This window comes from Mus caroli, chromosome 11 (assembly GCF_900094665.2).
Source record: "Mus caroli chromosome 11, CAROLI_EIJ_v1.1, whole genome shotgun sequence".
Taxonomy (NCBI): Eukaryota; Metazoa; Chordata; class Mammalia; order Rodentia; family Muridae; genus Mus; species Mus caroli.
This window is the reverse complement of record NC_034580.1, coordinates 73,407,262-73,425,336: the sequence shown is the minus strand read 5'-3', so window position 1 is coordinate 73,425,336 and position 18,075 is coordinate 73,407,262. Positions and strand designations below refer to the sequence as shown.

General features: G+C 50.8%; 2 protein-coding genes across 2 annotated transcripts in view; one reads left to right on the top strand and one right to left on the bottom strand.

Moving 5' to 3' along the window:
• The window catches only part of Sarm1 (sterile alpha and TIR motif containing 1), a 23,988-nt gene extending 13,431 nt beyond the window's left edge, over nucleotides 1–10,557 (top strand). Inside the window, exons 6-9 of the mRNA XM_021177112.2 lie at nucleotides 1,379–1,481; nucleotides 1,569–1,758; nucleotides 8,491–8,612; nucleotides 8,803–10,557. Coding sequence (XP_021032771.1) covers nucleotides 1,379–1,481; nucleotides 1,569–1,758; nucleotides 8,491–8,612; nucleotides 8,803–8,932 — 545 coding nt within the window. The 3' untranslated portion in view covers nucleotides 8,933–10,557. The remainder of the gene's footprint in view (nucleotides 1–1,378; nucleotides 1,482–1,568; nucleotides 1,759–8,490; nucleotides 8,613–8,802) is intronic.
• A 1,320-nt stretch (nucleotides 10,558–11,877) lies between these two features.
• On the bottom strand, nucleotides 11,878–17,081 carry Slc46a1 (solute carrier family 46 member 1). Its single transcript, XM_021176653.2, has 5 exons — nucleotides 16,759–17,081; nucleotides 15,561–16,413; nucleotides 14,028–14,111; nucleotides 12,960–13,116; nucleotides 11,878–12,438 (listed from the first exon to the last, which is right to left on the bottom strand). Exons 1-5 carry the CDS (start codon nucleotides 16,984–16,986, stop codon nucleotides 12,381–12,383), a joined length of 1,380 nt encoding a protein of 459 aa, XP_021032312.1. The 5' UTR covers nucleotides 16,987–17,081; the 3' UTR covers nucleotides 11,878–12,380.
• Between the last annotated feature and the right edge of the window lie 994 nt (nucleotides 17,082–18,075).

The window sequence follows — 18,075 nt, the reverse complement described above, 5'->3', positions numbered from 1 at the left end:
TTGTAGACCAGGCTGGCCTCGAACTCAGAAATCCGCCTGCCTCTGCCTCCCGAGTGCTGGGATTAAAGGCGTGCGCCACCACGCCCGGCGGTACTGGGTTTTTGTTTATTTGCTTGTTTCTTTGTTTTGAGACAGCCCCACTGGCCTGAAACTCACTAAATAGATCAAGGCTGGCCTCAAACTCACAGAGACCTTGCCTGTCTCCCAGTGCTGCATTGCAGTGTGGGCCACCACAACCACATGTTTTTTTTTTGTTGTTGTTGTTTTTTGGTTGTTTGTTTTGTTTGTTTGTTTGTTTTTGTTTTGAGACAGGGTCTTACTGAATTCAGAGTTTACCTGGCTAAGCTGGGTGACCATTGGCTCTGGAGATCCCCTTTCTCCAGCCTCCTCCCTTCTTCAGGGCCAGGGTTGCAGGCAGGACCACCATGCACACTTTACATTCTCCATGCTCTGTTGCCTTTTTTTGTGTATGTGTGTCATATTGCACGTGAGAAGCAAGCATGCCCCACTGAGCTGAGTTCCCTCGCCATGCAGTTTGTTATCCTACTTCATTACATTTACTTAGCTCTGTGTATGTGTATGTGTGTGTGTGTGTGTGTGTGTGTGTGTGTGTGTGTGTGACACAGGGTCTTGTGTGGTTTAGTCTGGTCTTAGACTTGCTTTAGAGCTGAGACTAGCCTTGAACTTGTGAACTTTCTGCCCCCACTTCCCAGTGCTGGGATAACATGCCACTGTGCCTAGTCTGCAGCTTTTCCCCTTCGTGGTGATATGAAACACAGCTACACGTTCACTTTCATCACAGCGTTCAGAAAACTAGAGTTTTGTGAAGCAGGCTTTGTATTGGATGTTTTTGCTTAGCTGCAGACTAAAGCAGCTGCTCTGGGAGCCCTGTAAGGTAGGCTAGGCTAAGCTAGGACATCTAGGAGGTGGAGTCAATACACCTTCCCGTGCAGGAGTTTATAGTCACTGTGGGTGTCTCAGGACACTACTATAAATTGAGGAGTACCGGCATTTCCCGACTAAAATGTTAGGCAGGAGCTGAGGCAGAAGCCTGGGTTTCCAGTAGGACGGAGGAAGAAGGACCAGGGGGAGGGGCTTAACGTAGGCTCAGTTTGGAGTGTTTGTGGGCAACTGGCTAAGGCAGTCTGCAGTTCAGAAGGAAGGTACGGCTAGAGATTCGCGTCAGTGTCCCTAAAGCTCAGATCTTTCCTGCCCAGAGCTTGCTGAGAGATGACAGCCTTTTCCGAATCAGGTCACTTTGCCCAGACTGGCCTGAGAAGTTTGAGTAGACGAGGACCAAGTCTCCACGATGATGGACCCCATGTTAAGCAGTAGGGAAGGGTCACCCTCACCTCCATGTCTCTTTCCTTGGCTCCAGAAATGCTACATTCCCCGCTGCCCTGTACTGGAGGCAAGCTCAGTGGAGACACCCCAGATGTCTTTATCAGCTACCGGAGGAACTCAGGGTCCCAGTTGGCCAGGTGAGAAGGGGCGCGCGGGTTTGGCGCTGGGGTTTGGGGCCAGGCCGCCAAAGTGTTGACCCTCTCCCCCAACCCCCCACCCCGCAGCCTCCTGAAGGTGCACCTGCAGCTTCATGGCTTCAGCGTCTTCATCGACGTGGAGAAGCTGGAAGCCGGCAAATTTGAGGACAAGCTTATCCAAAGCGTCATGGCGGCTCGCAATTTTGTCCTGGTGCTGTCTGCTGGGGCGCTGGATAAGTGCATGCAGGACCATGAATGTAAGGACTGGGTGCACAAGGTAGGTGCTGGCCGGGGTCTGTGCTGAAACATGGCCTGGGGTGGAAAGCTCGAGGCTTTCCCGCGTCCCTTGTAGTCTGCACATCTGGCTGTGATCAATCCCAGCTTGGTTTTCTCATCTACAAAGTAGGAATGACTGACCTGTCTTATCCATTTATAAGGTTGTACAGTGATGTCAGGGAGGGATAAAAATGCATGGAAAAAGAACACTTGAGCCAGGCCAGTGGTGGTGCACACGTTTGATCTCAGCACTTGGGAGGCAGAGATGGATGTCTGTGAGTTTGAAGTCTGCCTGGGCTTTACAGTGAGACCCTGTCTCAATAAATCAAAATTAAAATTAAAAATTTAATTAATTAAAATGTAAAATCATGCCCACAATGACTAATGTAAACACTAAGCCAGGGCTGAGATAATCAGGGTAGGCTTCATGGAGGAGGCAGACCTTGAGAAATTTAAGAATGCTAGTTAGGGGCTGGAGAGATGGCTTGGTGGTTAAAAGCACATGCTGCTCTTACAGAAGGCTGGAGGTCAAGCACCTACATCAGGCTGTGCACAGCCTCCTATAACTTCCTCTCTAGGGGATCCAACACCCCCTTCTGTCCTCTGAAGGTACCCACAAATATCCATACACACACATATACATACAGTTTTTAAAAAAAAAAGATGTCACAGACATGATGACCTGAGTTTAGGCTGAAGGTCAGAGGGGCAGCATGCTTGTTGTGTGGGGATCAGACTGGCTGGAGTTTGAAATCTGACTTTAAAGCCCGTGCTCTTTCCTGGGACCTGTATCATGTTCTGTGACATTACTGGGGGTTGGGGAACCCAAGAATTACATTTATCTCTCTCTGTGTGCGTGTGTGTGTGTGTGTGTGTGTGTTATAGGTGAGGTAAAGCCTGCACACAACACTCTAGGAGGCAGAGAGTCCATTTTAGATGTGATAGTTTCTTGGCTTGTTGCTGTGATAAGATCCTGACAGAGTGAGTCAATGACAACAGGGTGCATTTTAGCCTGCAGGTGAGTATCACGCTCCATCATAGCTGGGAGGCAGGGCAGTAGGAGCTTGAGGCAGTTGTCACTTTCCATCTGCAGTCAGGAGGCAGAGCATGAATTCTGCTTCTTGGCTAACCTCCTCCTTTCTGAGCAGCCTGGGATTGAAGCTTAGGGAATGGTGTCACCCACTTTTAGGATGAATCTTCCTGCCTCAGTGAACCCACTGCGATGGTTTGTGTATGCTTGGCCCAGGGAGTGGCACTATTTGGAGGTGTGGCCTTGTTGGAGTAGGCGTGTCACTGTGGGTGTGGGCTTTAAAAGCCTGGAAGCCAGTATTCTGCTAGCAGCCTTCAGATGAAGATGTGAAACTCTCAGCTCTGTCTGCATCATGCCTGCCTGGATGCTGCCATGCTCCCACGTTGGTGATAGTGGTGTGAACCTGTGAAGCTGTAAGCCAGCCCCAATGAAATGTTGTCTTTATAAGGGTTGCCTTGGTCATGGTGTCTGTTCACAGCAGTAAAACTCTAACTAAGACACCCACCAGGATGATCCCTCATCATAGGCATAGGGTTAACGTCATCTAGGTAGTCCCTCACAGATGTGCCCAGAGGCTTGTCTCCTAGGTAACACCAGATCCAGTCAAGTTGAAAATCAATTTTAGCCACCATACAAGGGGAGGTGCTAGGGCAGTGTGTGTGAGAATAAACGCGGAGTGCCGTCCAGACTGGCCATGGGAAAGAGGGCTGAGCCCTAGAGGCTATGGAAAAGTTGCTGAATCTAGAGTCTGGTTCCTGGAGGGCACGTGGGACCAGGAAGATGTCTTCCAGGAATGTGACTGAAGATGCTGAGTAGGTGACAGGCAACCTTCTGGGGTGATGGGAATTGTCTATGAGTGTCCGGCCAGTTCAGGCCTGCTGTGCTTGTGCCATATCCCTGGAGCCTAACACTGTGCATAGAACAAAAGGGACTTTAGAAGAGTTAGTGGAATAATTGAGCCAATGAGTGAACAGAGTATGTGTGATTCTGCTATGCATCTGCTTCCTATCCCCGAGTTACACCATGACTTGATGTCTTTATTGACCGAACTGTACGTCTGGATGGTGACCAACTGCATTGTCTCTGGTTCTGTGTAACTCTGGGTGGAACAAATACCCAAAACTCCCCCCAATAAGTGGCAGGGCCAGGACCCTCTCAGGAGCCTGGCAAAGGCAGCAGAGCTTGGATGACACAGCCGGGGAGGGGCTTGGACTCTGAAGGCTTCATCTGGAGCCCTTTGGGGCTGCATGCTTGAGGGACTTGGAAGAAGCACTCCCCGCTCTTCGGCATTTCTTCCCATTATCGGTACGATGACAAGGCTCCAGGAGGCCAGTCTGGGTGAATGCTACATACATTCTCTTCCCACGCTCCAGCACTGGGCCTGCTGAGGAAGAGCATTCAGGCAAGTGGTAGGTATGGCTTGCTCCTTGGAATTTGTCCTGAAAACTCGTCATCCTTTTTGGTTGTTTGCAGTGCCTAATTGTCTCTGGTTTTCATACTGCCTTCCTGGAAGCCACGTTTAATGTCTAATCAATATACAAACCCACAAGTGAACTGCACTTTAAAAAGTCCCATCCCTGAGGACCCCCTTGGAAGGCAAAATCCATTCAGTAAGTGCTTACCATGTCAACATTCCCAGTGAGTAGTGTCCCCAGAAGAATAGCCTGTGGGGCAGCGTTGCCCTCTGCACTTTACAAAGAAGGAGCCCATTGTTTCATTTTTAAATTTATTTATTTATTTATTTATTTATTTATTTATTTATTTATTTATTTATTTGAGATGAGATATAGCTGTGCATAGCCCAGACTAGCCCCTAATCACAATCTTCCTCGCCTTAGTCTTCTCTTGTTCTAAGTTACAGTCCTGAGCCACCACACCCCACTAAACTGCTCCTTAAATATACCCAGTTTTTAAGTGCTAGATCCCACTCTAATCACTGGCTGTAGAATGTAGCCATTATTCCACACAACAACCCAGTAAGGTCATCAATTGTCATTAACCCTGTTCTACACATTAGAAAACAGACTTTGAAAGCCCATTATTTTTGTCTTGGGTCACAGAGCCTGTGTCCCGCATATTCCTTACCTTCTCCAAGGCTGTAACCAAATACTGAACAAAAAGAAACTTGAGGGAGGAAAGGTTTACTGTGACTCATGAGGCCAGAGCTACATCTATCATGGATGCAAAAGCCAGAAGGCAAGATCAGCTCCTGTCAGCAGCAGGAGGAAGGGGCTAGCTCTCATCTCTGGATGAGGAGGAGTAGGGAGGTTGCCATTTAACTGGCTTTCTTCTCCCCCTGCCCTTATATTCAGCCTAGGACCCCAGCCCATGGGCTGGTGCCAGCCACATTCAGGGCAGTTTGTCCCTCTTCAACTCCTTCCCACTGCAAACATCCTCAGACATAGCCAAGAGTTTGTACCTCCCCGATGGCCTAGGTTAATCTGTTTATCTGTGTGTGTGTCCGTCTGTGTCTCTGTGTGTCTCTGTGTGTGTCCTTGTGTGTGTCTCTGTAGAGTCACTTCTTTCTTTCCACTATGAAAAGGACTGAACTCAGGGTGACAAGCTCTGTGGCAAGCACACCTTTACCAGCTGAGACATCTTACTGGCCCTCTGAGTATTTTTTAACCCAATAAAGCCAACAATCAAAATTAAGCATTCATAACCATTGCGAACCTGGATCTTTTTATTTCATAATGCAGCCCCCGACTGCTGTGTGTATTGCTGCATTCATTCATTCATCTGTCCAGTCAGTGTTTAAGAAGGTCTGACTATAGCCGGGTGTGGTGGCGCACACCTCCAATCCCAGCACTTGGGAGGCAGAGGCAGGCGGATTTCTGAATTCGAGGCCAGCCTGGTCTACAGAGTGAGTTCCAGGACAGCCAGAACTACACAGAGAAACCCTGTCTCGACCCCCCCCCCAAAAAAAAAAGGTCTGACTGTGAGCAGGGCTTTGTGAGAGATGATAGGAAATATAAAAAGCAGGCATGACCCCTGCCCTGAATTACAATTACCCCTGAATTAGTTAAAGTTTGTAACTGTTTCATGAGCAGCAGAGCCCATGGGAATTTGCACAGGCTGCAAGCTCTGACTAAAAGGACAGTGCAGGGGTGGAGTCTGAGAGTGGACTCTGGCTGACTGTACAGGGTCTGTGAGCCACATTAAGGACATAGAACTTTTTTTTTTTTTTGGTTTTTCGAGACAGGGTTTCTCTGTATAGCCCTGGCTGTCCTGGAACTTACTTTGTAAACCAGTCTGGCCTCAAACTCAGAAATCCACCTGCCTCTGCCTCCTGAGTGCTGGGATTAAAGGCGTGAGCCACCACACACCAACAAGGACATAGAACTTTATTCTAAGAGACATGTCAAGTCCAGAAATGAGAAGTCAGATTTTTCACACAATGGTCCCCGAGGCTCATTGGCCAGTCTAGTGTACTGGTGACCTCCAGGCCAGGGAGAGGCTGTGATGATTTGAATAGGAATTGTCCCCATAGACTTGTGTGTTTGAATGCTTTGCCCATGGGGAGTGGCACTCTTAGGAGGTGTGGCCTAGTTGGAGTAGGTGTGGCATTATTGGAGGAAGTGTGTCACTGTGGGGGCGGGCTTTCAGGTCTCATTTGCCCTGCTGCTGACTGATCTGGTTTGTAGAACTCTCAGCTCCTTCTCTAGTACCATGTCTGCCTGCACACCTCCATGCTTCCCGCCAAAATGATAATGGACTAAAATTCTAAATCTGTAAGCAAGCCCCAACCAAATGCTCTTTTTAATATAAGAGTTGCTATGGTCATGGTGTCTCTTCACAGCAACAGAAATCCTAACTAAAGCAGAGACCTTGGATTAACAGGGGTGGTGGTGGCATCTGTCATTGTTTCCTGTCTGGTGCTGGGACCCATGTCCTATGCCCAGGTGCAATTTGGGAAGCTTACTTGCTTACAGGTCCACATCAGGGGAAACCGATGCAGGGATGGAACAGAGACCATGGAAGGATGCTGCTTACTGGCTTGCTCTGCCTGCAGTCCTGTACCACCCAGGACCACCTGCCCAAGGTGGCACTGCCTCCAGTGGTCTGAGCCTTTCAGATCAATCATTAGTCAAGAAAATGCCCGGCAGACTTGCCTACAGCCAATCTGACTGACACATTTTCTTAGTTAAGATTCCTTTTCCCAGGAGCCGGGTGTGGTGGCGCACGCCTTTAATCCCAGCACTCGGGAGGCAGAGNCAGGCGGATTTCTGAGTTCGAGGCCAGCCTGGTCTACANAGTGAGCTCCAGGACAGCCAGGGCTACACAGAGAAACCTTGTCTCGAAAAACCAAAAAAAAAAAAAAATAAATAAATAAATAAAATAAAATAAAATAAAAATCAAAACTTAAAAGTCCAATCTCTTTGAAAACATCCAATGTCTCTTTAGAGCCCTTAACTGAGGGCTCCTGCAAAATAAGATACAAGTTACATTCCTTCTCCAAGAGGGAAGAACTCCTCACAGCCATATTCAAAGCAAAACCAAAAACTTGCCGGGCAGTGGTGACGTACGCCTTTAATCCCAGCACTTGGGAGGCAGAAGCAGGTGGATTTCTGAGTTCAAGGCTAGCCTGATCTAGAAACCCTGTCTCAAAAACAAACAAACAAACAAAACAAAACAAAACAAAACCCAACAGTGTAAATATCACAGTGTTCAACATCTTGGACTTAGGATTTTCTGGGCTCCAAATAGTTTGAGCAGCTTCACTTTTCTGGCTGTCTCCTTTCCCCACCCCTAACACTAGACAGACAGACAGACAAGCAAACACGCAAATCTATCTGTGAAATGATGAAAAAAGAGAGGCACAGTGGTAGAGTTTTGATGCTCTCTGGGCATCACTTCCCTGGGCTCTGCCTCTCTGGTCTATGTACCACCCTGGAAGCTCCTTAGACCTTGCTGCTGAGGGATCTTGTGGAGGCTTTAGATGCCGTGACTGATGAAATTGTGGCCACTGGGACTGAACGCATTCTGTAGCCCTTCCTAAAAAGTAGATGGGCCTCCAGAGTCCTAAGCCTCGGCCCGTGGTTGGCCTTTCTGGTGCTCAACGCCTATGAGAAATTCTCTAGGCCACCTCTCCCTGCCCAACCTCTGGCTAGGATTATTGCAATGGTAAAAGCACACGCAGGGGGACTCCAGTAGTTTTAGACACTCAGGCCTGCTTGTCCTAGGATAGAGACTAAAGGTTTCTATAGTGTGAAAGCTGAGAGAAGTCAGGGTAAATCCTCAAACCAGTGTCTTGCCCCCGACTCAGTCTCAGGCTAAGGGTCCTCTCATACCCGCCTGACCCCAGGGCTGCCGTGTGGGATGGGGGTGGGGGTGGGGTCTTGTGTTGATCAGATATCCACCATGTGACAGAACACCCAAGAACATCAATAGGGAGGAAGATTTGCGTTGGCCCGTGGTTTCTGAGCTTTTTGGTCCATGGCCACTGGCCCTGTTGCCCTGTTGAGTCCTGCTGTGAAGCAGGACACTCACAGTGGGCAAGAGGCACAGAGTAGGAAAGGGAAAGCCTCTTCCCACCTCCACCCCACCCCACCCCCACATTACTTCCTTTATCCACTTAGTTCCCACTTCCTGAAGTCTCCATCACTTCCCCATCTCACTGAGGATAGAACATCCAAGGCATGGGCCTTTGCAGGGCTCATTCAAGATGAAACACAAACAGATTTCTCTTTCTTCTTTCTTCAGGAGATTGTGACTGCTTTAAGCTGTGGCAAGAACATTGTGCCCATCATTGATGGCTTTGAGTGGCCTGAGCCTCAGGCGCTGCCTGAGGATATGCAGGCTGTACTCACCTTCAACGGCATCAAGTAAGCCCCCTGCTCTTAAAAAAGAAAAAGGGAAAGTTAAAGAGTAAGTGGTGTGTGTGTGTGTGTGTGTGTGTGTGTGTGTGTGTGTGTGTGTGACCCAGACCACCAGCAGCACCTGGGTGAAGCAAATGGCCCAGGCCCACAAGGCCTCTACCCACCCTCTGACCCATTTTGCCCTCTGTGTGCACAGATGGTCCCATGAGTACCAGGAGGCCACCATCGAGAAGATCATCCGCTTCCTGCAGGGCCGTCCCTCTCAGGACTCCTCTGCCGGCTCGGATACCAGTTTGGAGGGAGCTACGCCAATGGGTCTGCCTTAACCTGTCCCCAGTTCCCACGCCCTACTGTGACTCCTGATTCAGTTCCCTGCCTTTAAAGGAATAGCTCCTCTAGATGCCACCCTGACTGAGGCAGACCAGACTGTTCTCAGGCAATGGCTTTCCCAGCTGCCACCCTGTGGCCCACTTCTAACCCAGAGATGCCAGGCACAGGTTAGATGAGAGGACACTCCTGTGTCAGGCCCTGCCATCAGGTCTCAGCTCCCATGCAGAACCATGTCCCTGCTTAGTTCTGGACACCCAAGACAGAGGAAGGACATTTCCCCATCTCCTGACCTGAGAGCAGCCAGCTTGAGTAAGGTGAGGTTGCCAGTCTCCCATAAGGGTCAATACAACACCTGGATCCCCAAACCTGTGCTCAGGAGGAAGCTGGGGCTAAGAATCCCCCAAGGCTATCTACTCACATTGTGCCTGGACCCAGGCTCACCTGGCTTCCTCCTGCCTCATGGTTTTGCTCTGTAACTACCTGGTACCCCTTCTAGACTTCTGGCAGCCTCCTTTGGCATATTGGGAGTCAGGTGTGGCTGAACCGGCCCTCTGCCTGGCCTTGTTGCCCCTCCTGGTGCAAGAAAAGGTCCTTTGCTTATGCGAGGAGGCCATAAGAGCTCACCCTAGCCCAAACCTCTGTGCGTGCCTAAGGCTCTTGCCTAGCCTGCTCCATCTGGCTTCCCCAGCTCCTCACCCACACAGGGCTTGTCACCCACCTGCTCAGGGAAGCCCCAACAACACCAGTGGCCTGAGCAGAACCTGCACCATGGGGAAAAAAGCAAGCCATTCACAGGCAAGGGCTAATTCCTGGGGCAGTTTCTCCCACCGAAGCATGTCAAATCCATTGGGAATCTTGTCAAAATTCACAGCAGGCCACCTGGGAGGCGCCTGGGCATTTTTCAGATTCCCAGGAGATCTGATGAAAGAGAGCCCTCACCAATCCAGCCATTCCAAACACCCCAATCATCACAACAGCCTTTTCCAGTCCTGTCTCTCCAGTTTTACAGGGCCGAGTGGCTGAGTGATGGGATCAGGCCCCCAAGTTATTGGTGGCAGCCTCAGGATCTTGCCTTAGTCCTGGTACCCAGCACTGCAGTGTCCAGATCTGTTCTCCTGAGACTCATCCAAGAGGCTGTGGCCCACACTTGGTAGCTGCCTCTCCCTGGCCACAAAGAACTGAGCAGTGCAGGGTGGGTCTTGACTAAAAGGTGGAGCTAAGGGCATACAGAAATAACTGAGCAGGATTGTCCCATGTCCCTCCCTCCACTAGACAAGAAAGGCAAGAAAGCTGGCTCTTGCCATTACCCAGGCTCAAGCTCAGAGAGCTGGCACCACCCTGCTGTCGTCTTCTGGAGGCCATGGGGTCACACCTCTCCTGAGGCTAGCCAGGTGACTTGCCCTTGGCCCACATTATCAGAGAGCCAAAGGGCTTTCTCTCCAGGCCTGGGGACAGTTTTCTCCTACCGTCCATCTTCCATGGGTCATGGCTGGCCTCTGGCTGTGACTATTTGCAGTTTTGTCACCAGGAAAAACCCCACATCCTATTCTAAGGTGAGGCAGATGGAATGGTATCCTTGATGACAAATTCAATGACAATACAGTGTATGAGTTCACCCTAAGGAAATGTTCTGTCTGTCTTCAGTCCCATGCTCTCCCGTGGTCCCTGTGGGCAGTACTCAAGAAGTTTCCGGTTTTTCTTGTTTGGGGCACAAGTCACTACTACCTCCACTGCCTGGCCTTCTGTTGATCTGTCCCCTACTATCTTCCTGGGGAACCAGAGCACAGCCTTATGTTCCAGCCAGGATAGCAAAAGTGTCAAGCCTCCTCTAGCTAGACAGTACACTATGTGGTGACAGAGGGCCTCAACTTCTGCTAAGCATGGCTGACCACACTGATCTTGAGACAGGCTCTTCAGTAGCCCTTCAAGCAGCCCACACTCGCATGGTCTATGGGTTCAGGGATTCTACCTAGCTGAGCTATAGCTGCTGCCCCCAGATTGGGGCTTAGTCAGGGAGATCCCTACTCTTCAGCACCCACCCGTCTCTAGGGAGCTACGAACTGCTTAGGGACATTCAGAGGCTAAAGATCCAGCCAGTTTGTTCATCCTTCACTGAGCATCTCATCCTGGGATGTATGGAGCTGGAGGGATCTCAGAGCATCCAACAGCTGTGCTTCCTAGTGCACCCAGTTAGGTCCTTGCAGACAGATGTGGGGGAGTGCTGATCCAGTTTTCTCTAGATTTGCTCAAGGTCACATGCTGCCAGAGTGGAGCCTTTCCCCCCTCACAGCCTCAGGGCAGTGGGGTTAGTGGAAAGCCTCTTCTTGCTTAGACTTTTCTATTTCCAGGGGGACAGTGAAGCAGGAGTGTGGAAGGCAGATGGGCCCTGGTGCAGTTCTGTGGGCCTTAGTTTTCCCTGGGATGCATCTCTTTCACCTGCATGATTTCCAGCCGAGAAACTAGCTTGCAGTTTGGGCAGGAAGAGATAGCTTCATCAAAGACAGTGGCTTCCCATTAGATAAGATTCTCCCTTACAGCTTTGAGCCCAGGTCTTTCCAACACGCCACACACACACACACACACACAACTTCCCAGAAGTAGGAATGATGGTCTCAGTGTCTCAACACTGAGCTATGTGGGTGGGTCAAATGGCAACCAAAGGCGATCCCTCTGGGGCTGGTGTAGCCATGAAGCCAGCCAGGGAATGAATGATCTGACCATCAGCAAGGGGCAGCCAGAGCTTGGGTCCAAGTGTCTCCATGGGCCCGATGAAGCCTCACAAGCCCTTCACTCCTCAGCAGCTTAGGGAGAAACCAGCTGGAGCCTGGAGAATGAGACATACCCAGCACCAACCCCACAGGCAACTAGGGGAGTCCAGCCCAGAAGGCGCTGGTGCCAAACAAGCAGAGAGCATAAAGACAGAAAACCCCAAAGCCCAGTAAACTTTTCAGACTGATTCAAACAATTTACTGTGACAATTGCCAAGGCTGAGGTCAAGGGTGGATAGACTGTGGTCAAGGACAGATTCCCAACCATAGACAGAGCTCCAGTGCCTGGAAGCCACTGAACACAGCAGGGACCTAGTACCATGGGCTAGAAGGAGAGGTCGGTCTCACGCTTGGTCCCCGAAATGCCATCTCCTTCATTCTAGAAGGTTCTGAGTGATGACTAGCATAAGGGGTGAAGAAACCCTTGCCACAAATGGCGCCTGCCCTAAAGTGGACCTCTCCTGATTAGATTCTGTATGTAGCAGAGACTGGCTCAGTCAGAGAGTAGGTGTTGCCCATAACTGGCTTGAACTCCCTTTCCAGAGTGAGTACTGCCAAGGCTGAGGTCAAGGGTGGATAGACTGTGGTCAAAGACGAATTCCGAGGCGGCTGGTGTGCTGGGCTTTAGGCATACATAGTCAGTGTGGGTCCACTGCTCCTCATGGCTTCGGGCAGATCAGGGGCTCTGAGGAAACTGCTGGAACTCAGGGTGTGGATTAACCTTCTCCAGTACCCTGTGAGAGACCAGAGAGACGGTTTAGAGTTGACATGGGGAGCCCCCACCCAGCCTGGAGAGGTGACATGGGACTGACTAGGGCAGGCAGCTCCAGGTGTCTCCCTCCCCATTGTCCATAGACAGATGGCTCTAGAGAAGAGCTCTAAAGACTTCAGTGGGTCAGCTAGCCTGGGGCTCAGCCACAAGGAAGTTCTCTGGGCTTTCTGTGACCACAGTTCTGCCACTGTAGTCCTGTCTGCCACATGGGGATGGGGCAGGATGAGGGGACCTGAGAGAGAGAGAGAGAGCGGGGACACAGCCTTGTCAGGTTGGCTTGACTCCTCCCCATGTGTCCCTCTACCTCTCTCTGGAGATGGTTCCTGAAAGAGCAGGCAACCATCTGCATTGGGGTAGGGTCAGCCCTGGGGCAGGATCCCTAAAGGACAAGGCCTCCTTTTCCAGTTAGGAGTGGGAGAGACAGGAAACTTCTAGAAAAATCAGACTCCATGATGAGCAGGTAAGGTCAGAGCCCTCCATTACCCAATCAGAATGGCTGGGATGAAGAGGAGGCCAGCTCCCAGGAGGAAGGGGAAGCCCTTCATGAAGTTCAGAGTGGCCGGGTAGATGGAGTTGAAGATGCCAGAGGCCATCAACATGGCCAAGCTATTCACACAGGCCACAGCAGAGAACAGAGCACCTGCGAGTGAACAAATACACCTGAGAGCTGGAAAGACCCAGGGTCAAAGGAGGGCCGCTCCACCTCACAGCTGGACGGCCTGGGGTGGCTCCCCGACTCTCTCCTCCCTCACCTGAGCCTCCTACTCTCAGTGTTGAAAAGCTCAATGAGGCCGTCCACGGGAAGCACCTGGCAGAATAGCTATTAAATACATGGCTGTTAACTGTTAAAATTACTTGCATGTATGTGTTTTGCCTGCATGTATGTCTCCATGCCACTTGCATGCCTGGTGCCCTTGGAAGCTAGAAGAGGGTATCAGATCCCTCCCAAAATGGAATTACAGATGGTCATGAGTCACCATGTGGGTGCTGCTAAGAATCGAGCCCAGGTCCTCTGGAAGAGTAGCTTGTGCTATTAAAGGCTGAGCCATCTCTCTGGAGCCTGGTTGGTTTTGTTTTGAGTAATGGTCTCCCTACGTGGCTCCAATTGCCCTTGAACTTGCAATCCTCCTGCCTCAGCCTCTTGAGTGCTAAGATTACAAGGATGTGCCACCATGATGAGTTCTTTTAAGAAGGTCTTATTACACTCATTCATGGGTGTGTGTCATGTGTGTGGTGGTCTGAGGACAACTTTCAGGAGCTGATTCTCTTCTTCCATGTGGATACGGAACTCAGGTCACCAGGCTGGTGACAAGTGTCTTCCCCCATTCTATACATCACACCCATTTTCCAGATGGGAAAGAAGAGGTCTAGAGACAAAAATCCACAGCATCTGTCTCCAGCCAGCTTGGAGCAGCAGAAGTGCATCTGCTTTCGTTACTTACTCCTCCAGGTGAGGACAGAAGGCAGGCCATCCTTGACCACAACTGTCCATGTGCCTGTTCAGGCGACACTGGGCACTGGGACCAGATACAAACTGATCCTGACACTCACCCTGCTCCAACTTGTCCACCAGCTTGGAAAGCTTGGCCCGGATGACAGGCGTCGTGACCAATGACAGGAAGAGCAATCCGTACCCTGCAGAAACATCGGCCAGGAAACAGCCATCAAGGAGGGGTGTCCTGACATCAGCAGAGCTCCTACATACAGCCCAGGAGGGACAGATGTCGGACCCAGGAGGAAACGGCAGAAGCTTTCTGCCCAATCTTTTGAATGAGAGCTACACCCCACTTTGCTCTGTCTAAGCCCCACCAACGCCTTTGTCAGAATACCTCTAGTGCCTACTTGGCTCTAGAAGGAAGATGGCAGGTCCCAGAAAATGAGCCTGTGCTTTGGAGTTGGGTTACCACTGCTTGCTGTGTGTGTGAGACCTTGTCTGAGGTCACACTCCCGTCTCCTAGTTTGTAAGTGGAAGACCACAGGCCTCTACTGGAGGGTGATTCTACAGAGGGAGAGGTAGAATACACAGCCTGAAAGACAGGCCCTAAACCTGTGAGCTGTCTTCCATGGGAAATGAGTCTTTACAGGTTTAACCAGGAAGGACCTTGATGTAAGCTCTCCTTTTTAACAGGCTGATAAAGATGTGACCAGGAACAGAGGAAGTCTGCCACAGCAGAGGCTCAAGGAGATGAGAAACAGCTTCCCTCCTTGTGCTCCTGCAGGGAGCACTGCCCTGTGACATTCTGATTTCAGTGACACCGATACTGACCTCTAACACCGAGAGAATACCTCTCTGTTGTTTAAGCTACCCAGCCTGTGGCAACTTGCTTCAGCCACTTTGGGGAAGGACTACATGGGCCAAGGAGGGGTGCATGTTGAGGGTACAGCATTTGAGTGCCTTTGCCCTGGCATCTAGCTACCTATAGGCTCGAAATGTTTGCGATTCTGCTGAGACTCTGTGATGCAGCATCTTTCATCTTAGCACTTCTGAGGCTCTGTGGCCTTGGGCAAATGGTCCCCGGTCCCTTTGGTGTCACTACCGAGTTAGCTGAGTTAACGCAGTTGCTACCACAAACAGCTGACTCTGCACACAGTGCAGTTCCGGACTCTAGCAGAATACACATATCTTTTTTAGGGAGTTAACTTTTTCATTCTCTTGCCAGCTTCCTCTCTTCTCAGGAGAGTCAGAAGCTGGGCAGCAACAAGGGGAAGGAGTAGGGAAGGAAGAGGGAGGGAAGCCAAGGCAGCAGGAATTTTAGACACTGTAGCTTTTTTAACAAGCCCAAAAGAAGGCAGAGCATTCTCATTAACTCGAGGTTCTTATCCGAGAGCCAAAGATCAAGACATTAATGGCATGGACTTTGGGAGGCCAAGGGGTGAAGCAATTAGCTTATGAGCTATAATGTGCATTAATTACTTTGGCCACTCAAGCTCTGTATTTTCTGTATATCAGAGATGGTATTTTTCTGTGGTTTCTCGCGTGTCTGTCCTCTTAGAACACAGGCAGAGAATATAACTCTGGATCCAAAGCCACAGGCTTGAACCACATTTGGGGGCAATGAGTGAACGGCCCCATTTTCACTTTACCTGTGAACATGAGGGGTGTAATGGTAGCAAACGCAAAGACCACCATTCCCAGGATGTTGAAGGCCAGGCCAATCTCAGCCACCCAGGTGTCAGCCAGGCAGAACTGCAGTAGCCTTAGGCCCAGCAGGCTGGTGAGGTAGGGTAGGTGCTGGGCTGCTGAGCCATAGCCAATCAGCTTGGAGTCCCAGCAGAGGGGTGCACTCAGCTCATAGAGTGTCAGGATATCTTGAGCCCCAAAATGCACAGTGATCACCACGAATATGGCCAAAGAGTACAGGGCTAGATGCATCCTGGATTTTTCTGGGGCTGGAACCACATACAGCCGGGCAATGGATCGATGATGGCGGAGCGTGAAAAGCCTAGTGGACTTTGGCTCCTTCACTGTCTCACCAAAACAAAATGCTGCGTATAGGGCCATGACGATCAGCAGGGCCAAAGCCAGCCAGAAGGGGTTGGCATAACCCTGGGCCCGGAGCCAGTGACCCCCGAGAAGGCTTGCCAGGGTCCCGGCCACACCAATGCATGCTTCCAGCAGAGCCATCCGGAAGGTGCGACTGTGGTTAGAACTAACATCTGCCACAGAGGCAAAGCTAGCAGCAAGGAGGCCGTTGAAGTCTCCCAGAAGGGCACAAAGAGCTCGGCCAAGCACCAAGAACCCGACGTGCAGTTCCAGCTGCACCACAAAGATGGACACCACGGCCTGGAGCAGCAGACCAAGAGAGGCCAGCACCAGCAATGGGCGGCGACCCACGCGGTCACTCCAGGCTCCCAGCAGGGTGGACCAGAAGAGTCCCACCAGGAAGCCTCCCACGTTCATGTAGAGGGTCCAGTGAGATGTCAGGGTCTCCACTTCCTGTAAAGACACAATCACCAGTGCGCAGGACCTCACTTTGGTTAGCTACCATCACCATCCTGGGTGCAATAGCCTTGCTTTAGAGCCCTAAGCCTCTTGGAATGTTCCCTCAACTTGTAAAAACAGGCCCTGGAGAAGCATTCTCTCCGTCGCTACGCTAGATAACTTTCCAAGCCAGGCTTTCTCTAGATACACCACCAGCACAAGGCAGCCAGCCAGGGCAGGCCCCCTTTGGTCTGACCCGCCCACCACGCCACGTGTGTCCCGTCCCCACGGGGACCCCGTCTTCCACAGGCCCCGCCCCGTGCCGCGCTCCGTATTCACAGCTGCTCTGGTCCCTGCTACCTTCATGAGGGGATCCGCGCTTTGGTTCCCACAGTTCTCCCGGTGGCGGGTGCCATTGTAGCCGAGTTCGGTGCTGAACCGGTGCCAAAGGTACTGTGTGGTGAGCGGTCCCTGCAGAACCAGGGCAAAGTTGGCCAGGAAGACTAGGGGCTCCACGGGGCCGCGGAACAGCACGGGAACGTTGAGGAAACTGTGGGGCGAGCCCACGGAGCTCACGTGCCCCTCCATGCGCGAACACGGAGGGGCTGGCACCTCGGAACCAGCTGCGGGAGGCCGGGACCAGTCTGTGCTGTCTGCGCCTGCGCCGGCTTCGGGTGCTTCTGTTAAAAGTCTAGAGGGGCGGAGCGTGAGACAGTCTCAAAAGCTTTGGTCCGCTGTACTCTGGGCTGGCTGGGTGTAGTCCATTTAGAATCCCTGTGGTGTGTCCTCACTTCAGGCAACGCAAAGATACTACCGTGCGGCAGCCCTCCCTCCTGGGCGTCGGAACACTCAAAAGAATAATCACTATATCAATAACTAACATTTATTGACAATGTGACTTTGTTCTGGGACCAGGAATTCTGAATATATTATCTCATGGCAACCTTATAGATTAGTCACTTAATGATCTGAATCCAGAGATGTGGAAGTAAGGTCGACAGGCACGCAGGATTAGCGCACAAGACTGGATATGCCAGCTGCGTGGCATCTGCCTCTCGGCATATGTGCATCTGTGTAAGAACAGCCAGAGCCTGGTGGGCCACACTGGAGTACCTGTGCTCTGCCACTGATCCGTTGACCTTGCCTTCACTTGGAAGAAAATCTTCGTGAAGGCAGGACCTAGTGACATGTGCTTTTAATCCCAGCACACCAGAGGCGAGGCCAATTTGGTCTAAGCAATACTAGGTTAACCAAGGCTTGATGTTCTGTCCAAAACAAACAAACAAACAAACAAATAAACCAAGAAAGAAAGAATGCCGAGCATGGTGCTGCATGTCTTTAATCCCAGCAATTGGGAGGAAGAAGCAGGCAGATTTCTGAGTTTGAGGCCAGCCTGGTCTACAGAGTGAGTTCCAGGTCAGGGCTACACAGAGAAACCCTGACTCAAAGAAACCAAAAGAAAAAAGAAAAGAAAGAGGGAGAGAGAGAGAGAGAGAGAGAGAAGAAGAAGAAGAAGAAGAAGAAGAAGAAGAAGAAGAAGAAGAAGAAGAAGAAGAAGAAGAAGAAGAAGGAGGAGAAGGAGGAGAAGGAGGAGAAGGAGAAGAAGGAGAAGAAGAAGAAGAAGAAGAAGAAGAAGAAGAAGAAGAAGAAGAAGAAGAAGAAGAAGAAGAAGAAGAA

Coding starts and splice junctions, on each gene's coding strand:
- Slc46a1 (XM_021176653.2), bottom strand. CDS start 16,986: ATGGAGGGGCACGTGAGCTCCGTGGGCTCGCCCCACAGTTTCCTCAAC. Junction 16,414..16,758: donor GCGCGGATCCCCTCATGAAG/GTAGCAGGGACC, acceptor GTGTCTTTACAG/GAAGTGGAGACCCTGACATC. Junction 14,112..15,560: donor TACACCCCTCATGTTCACAG/GTAAAGTGAAAA, acceptor ATGTTTCTGCAG/GGTACGGATTGCTCTTCCTG.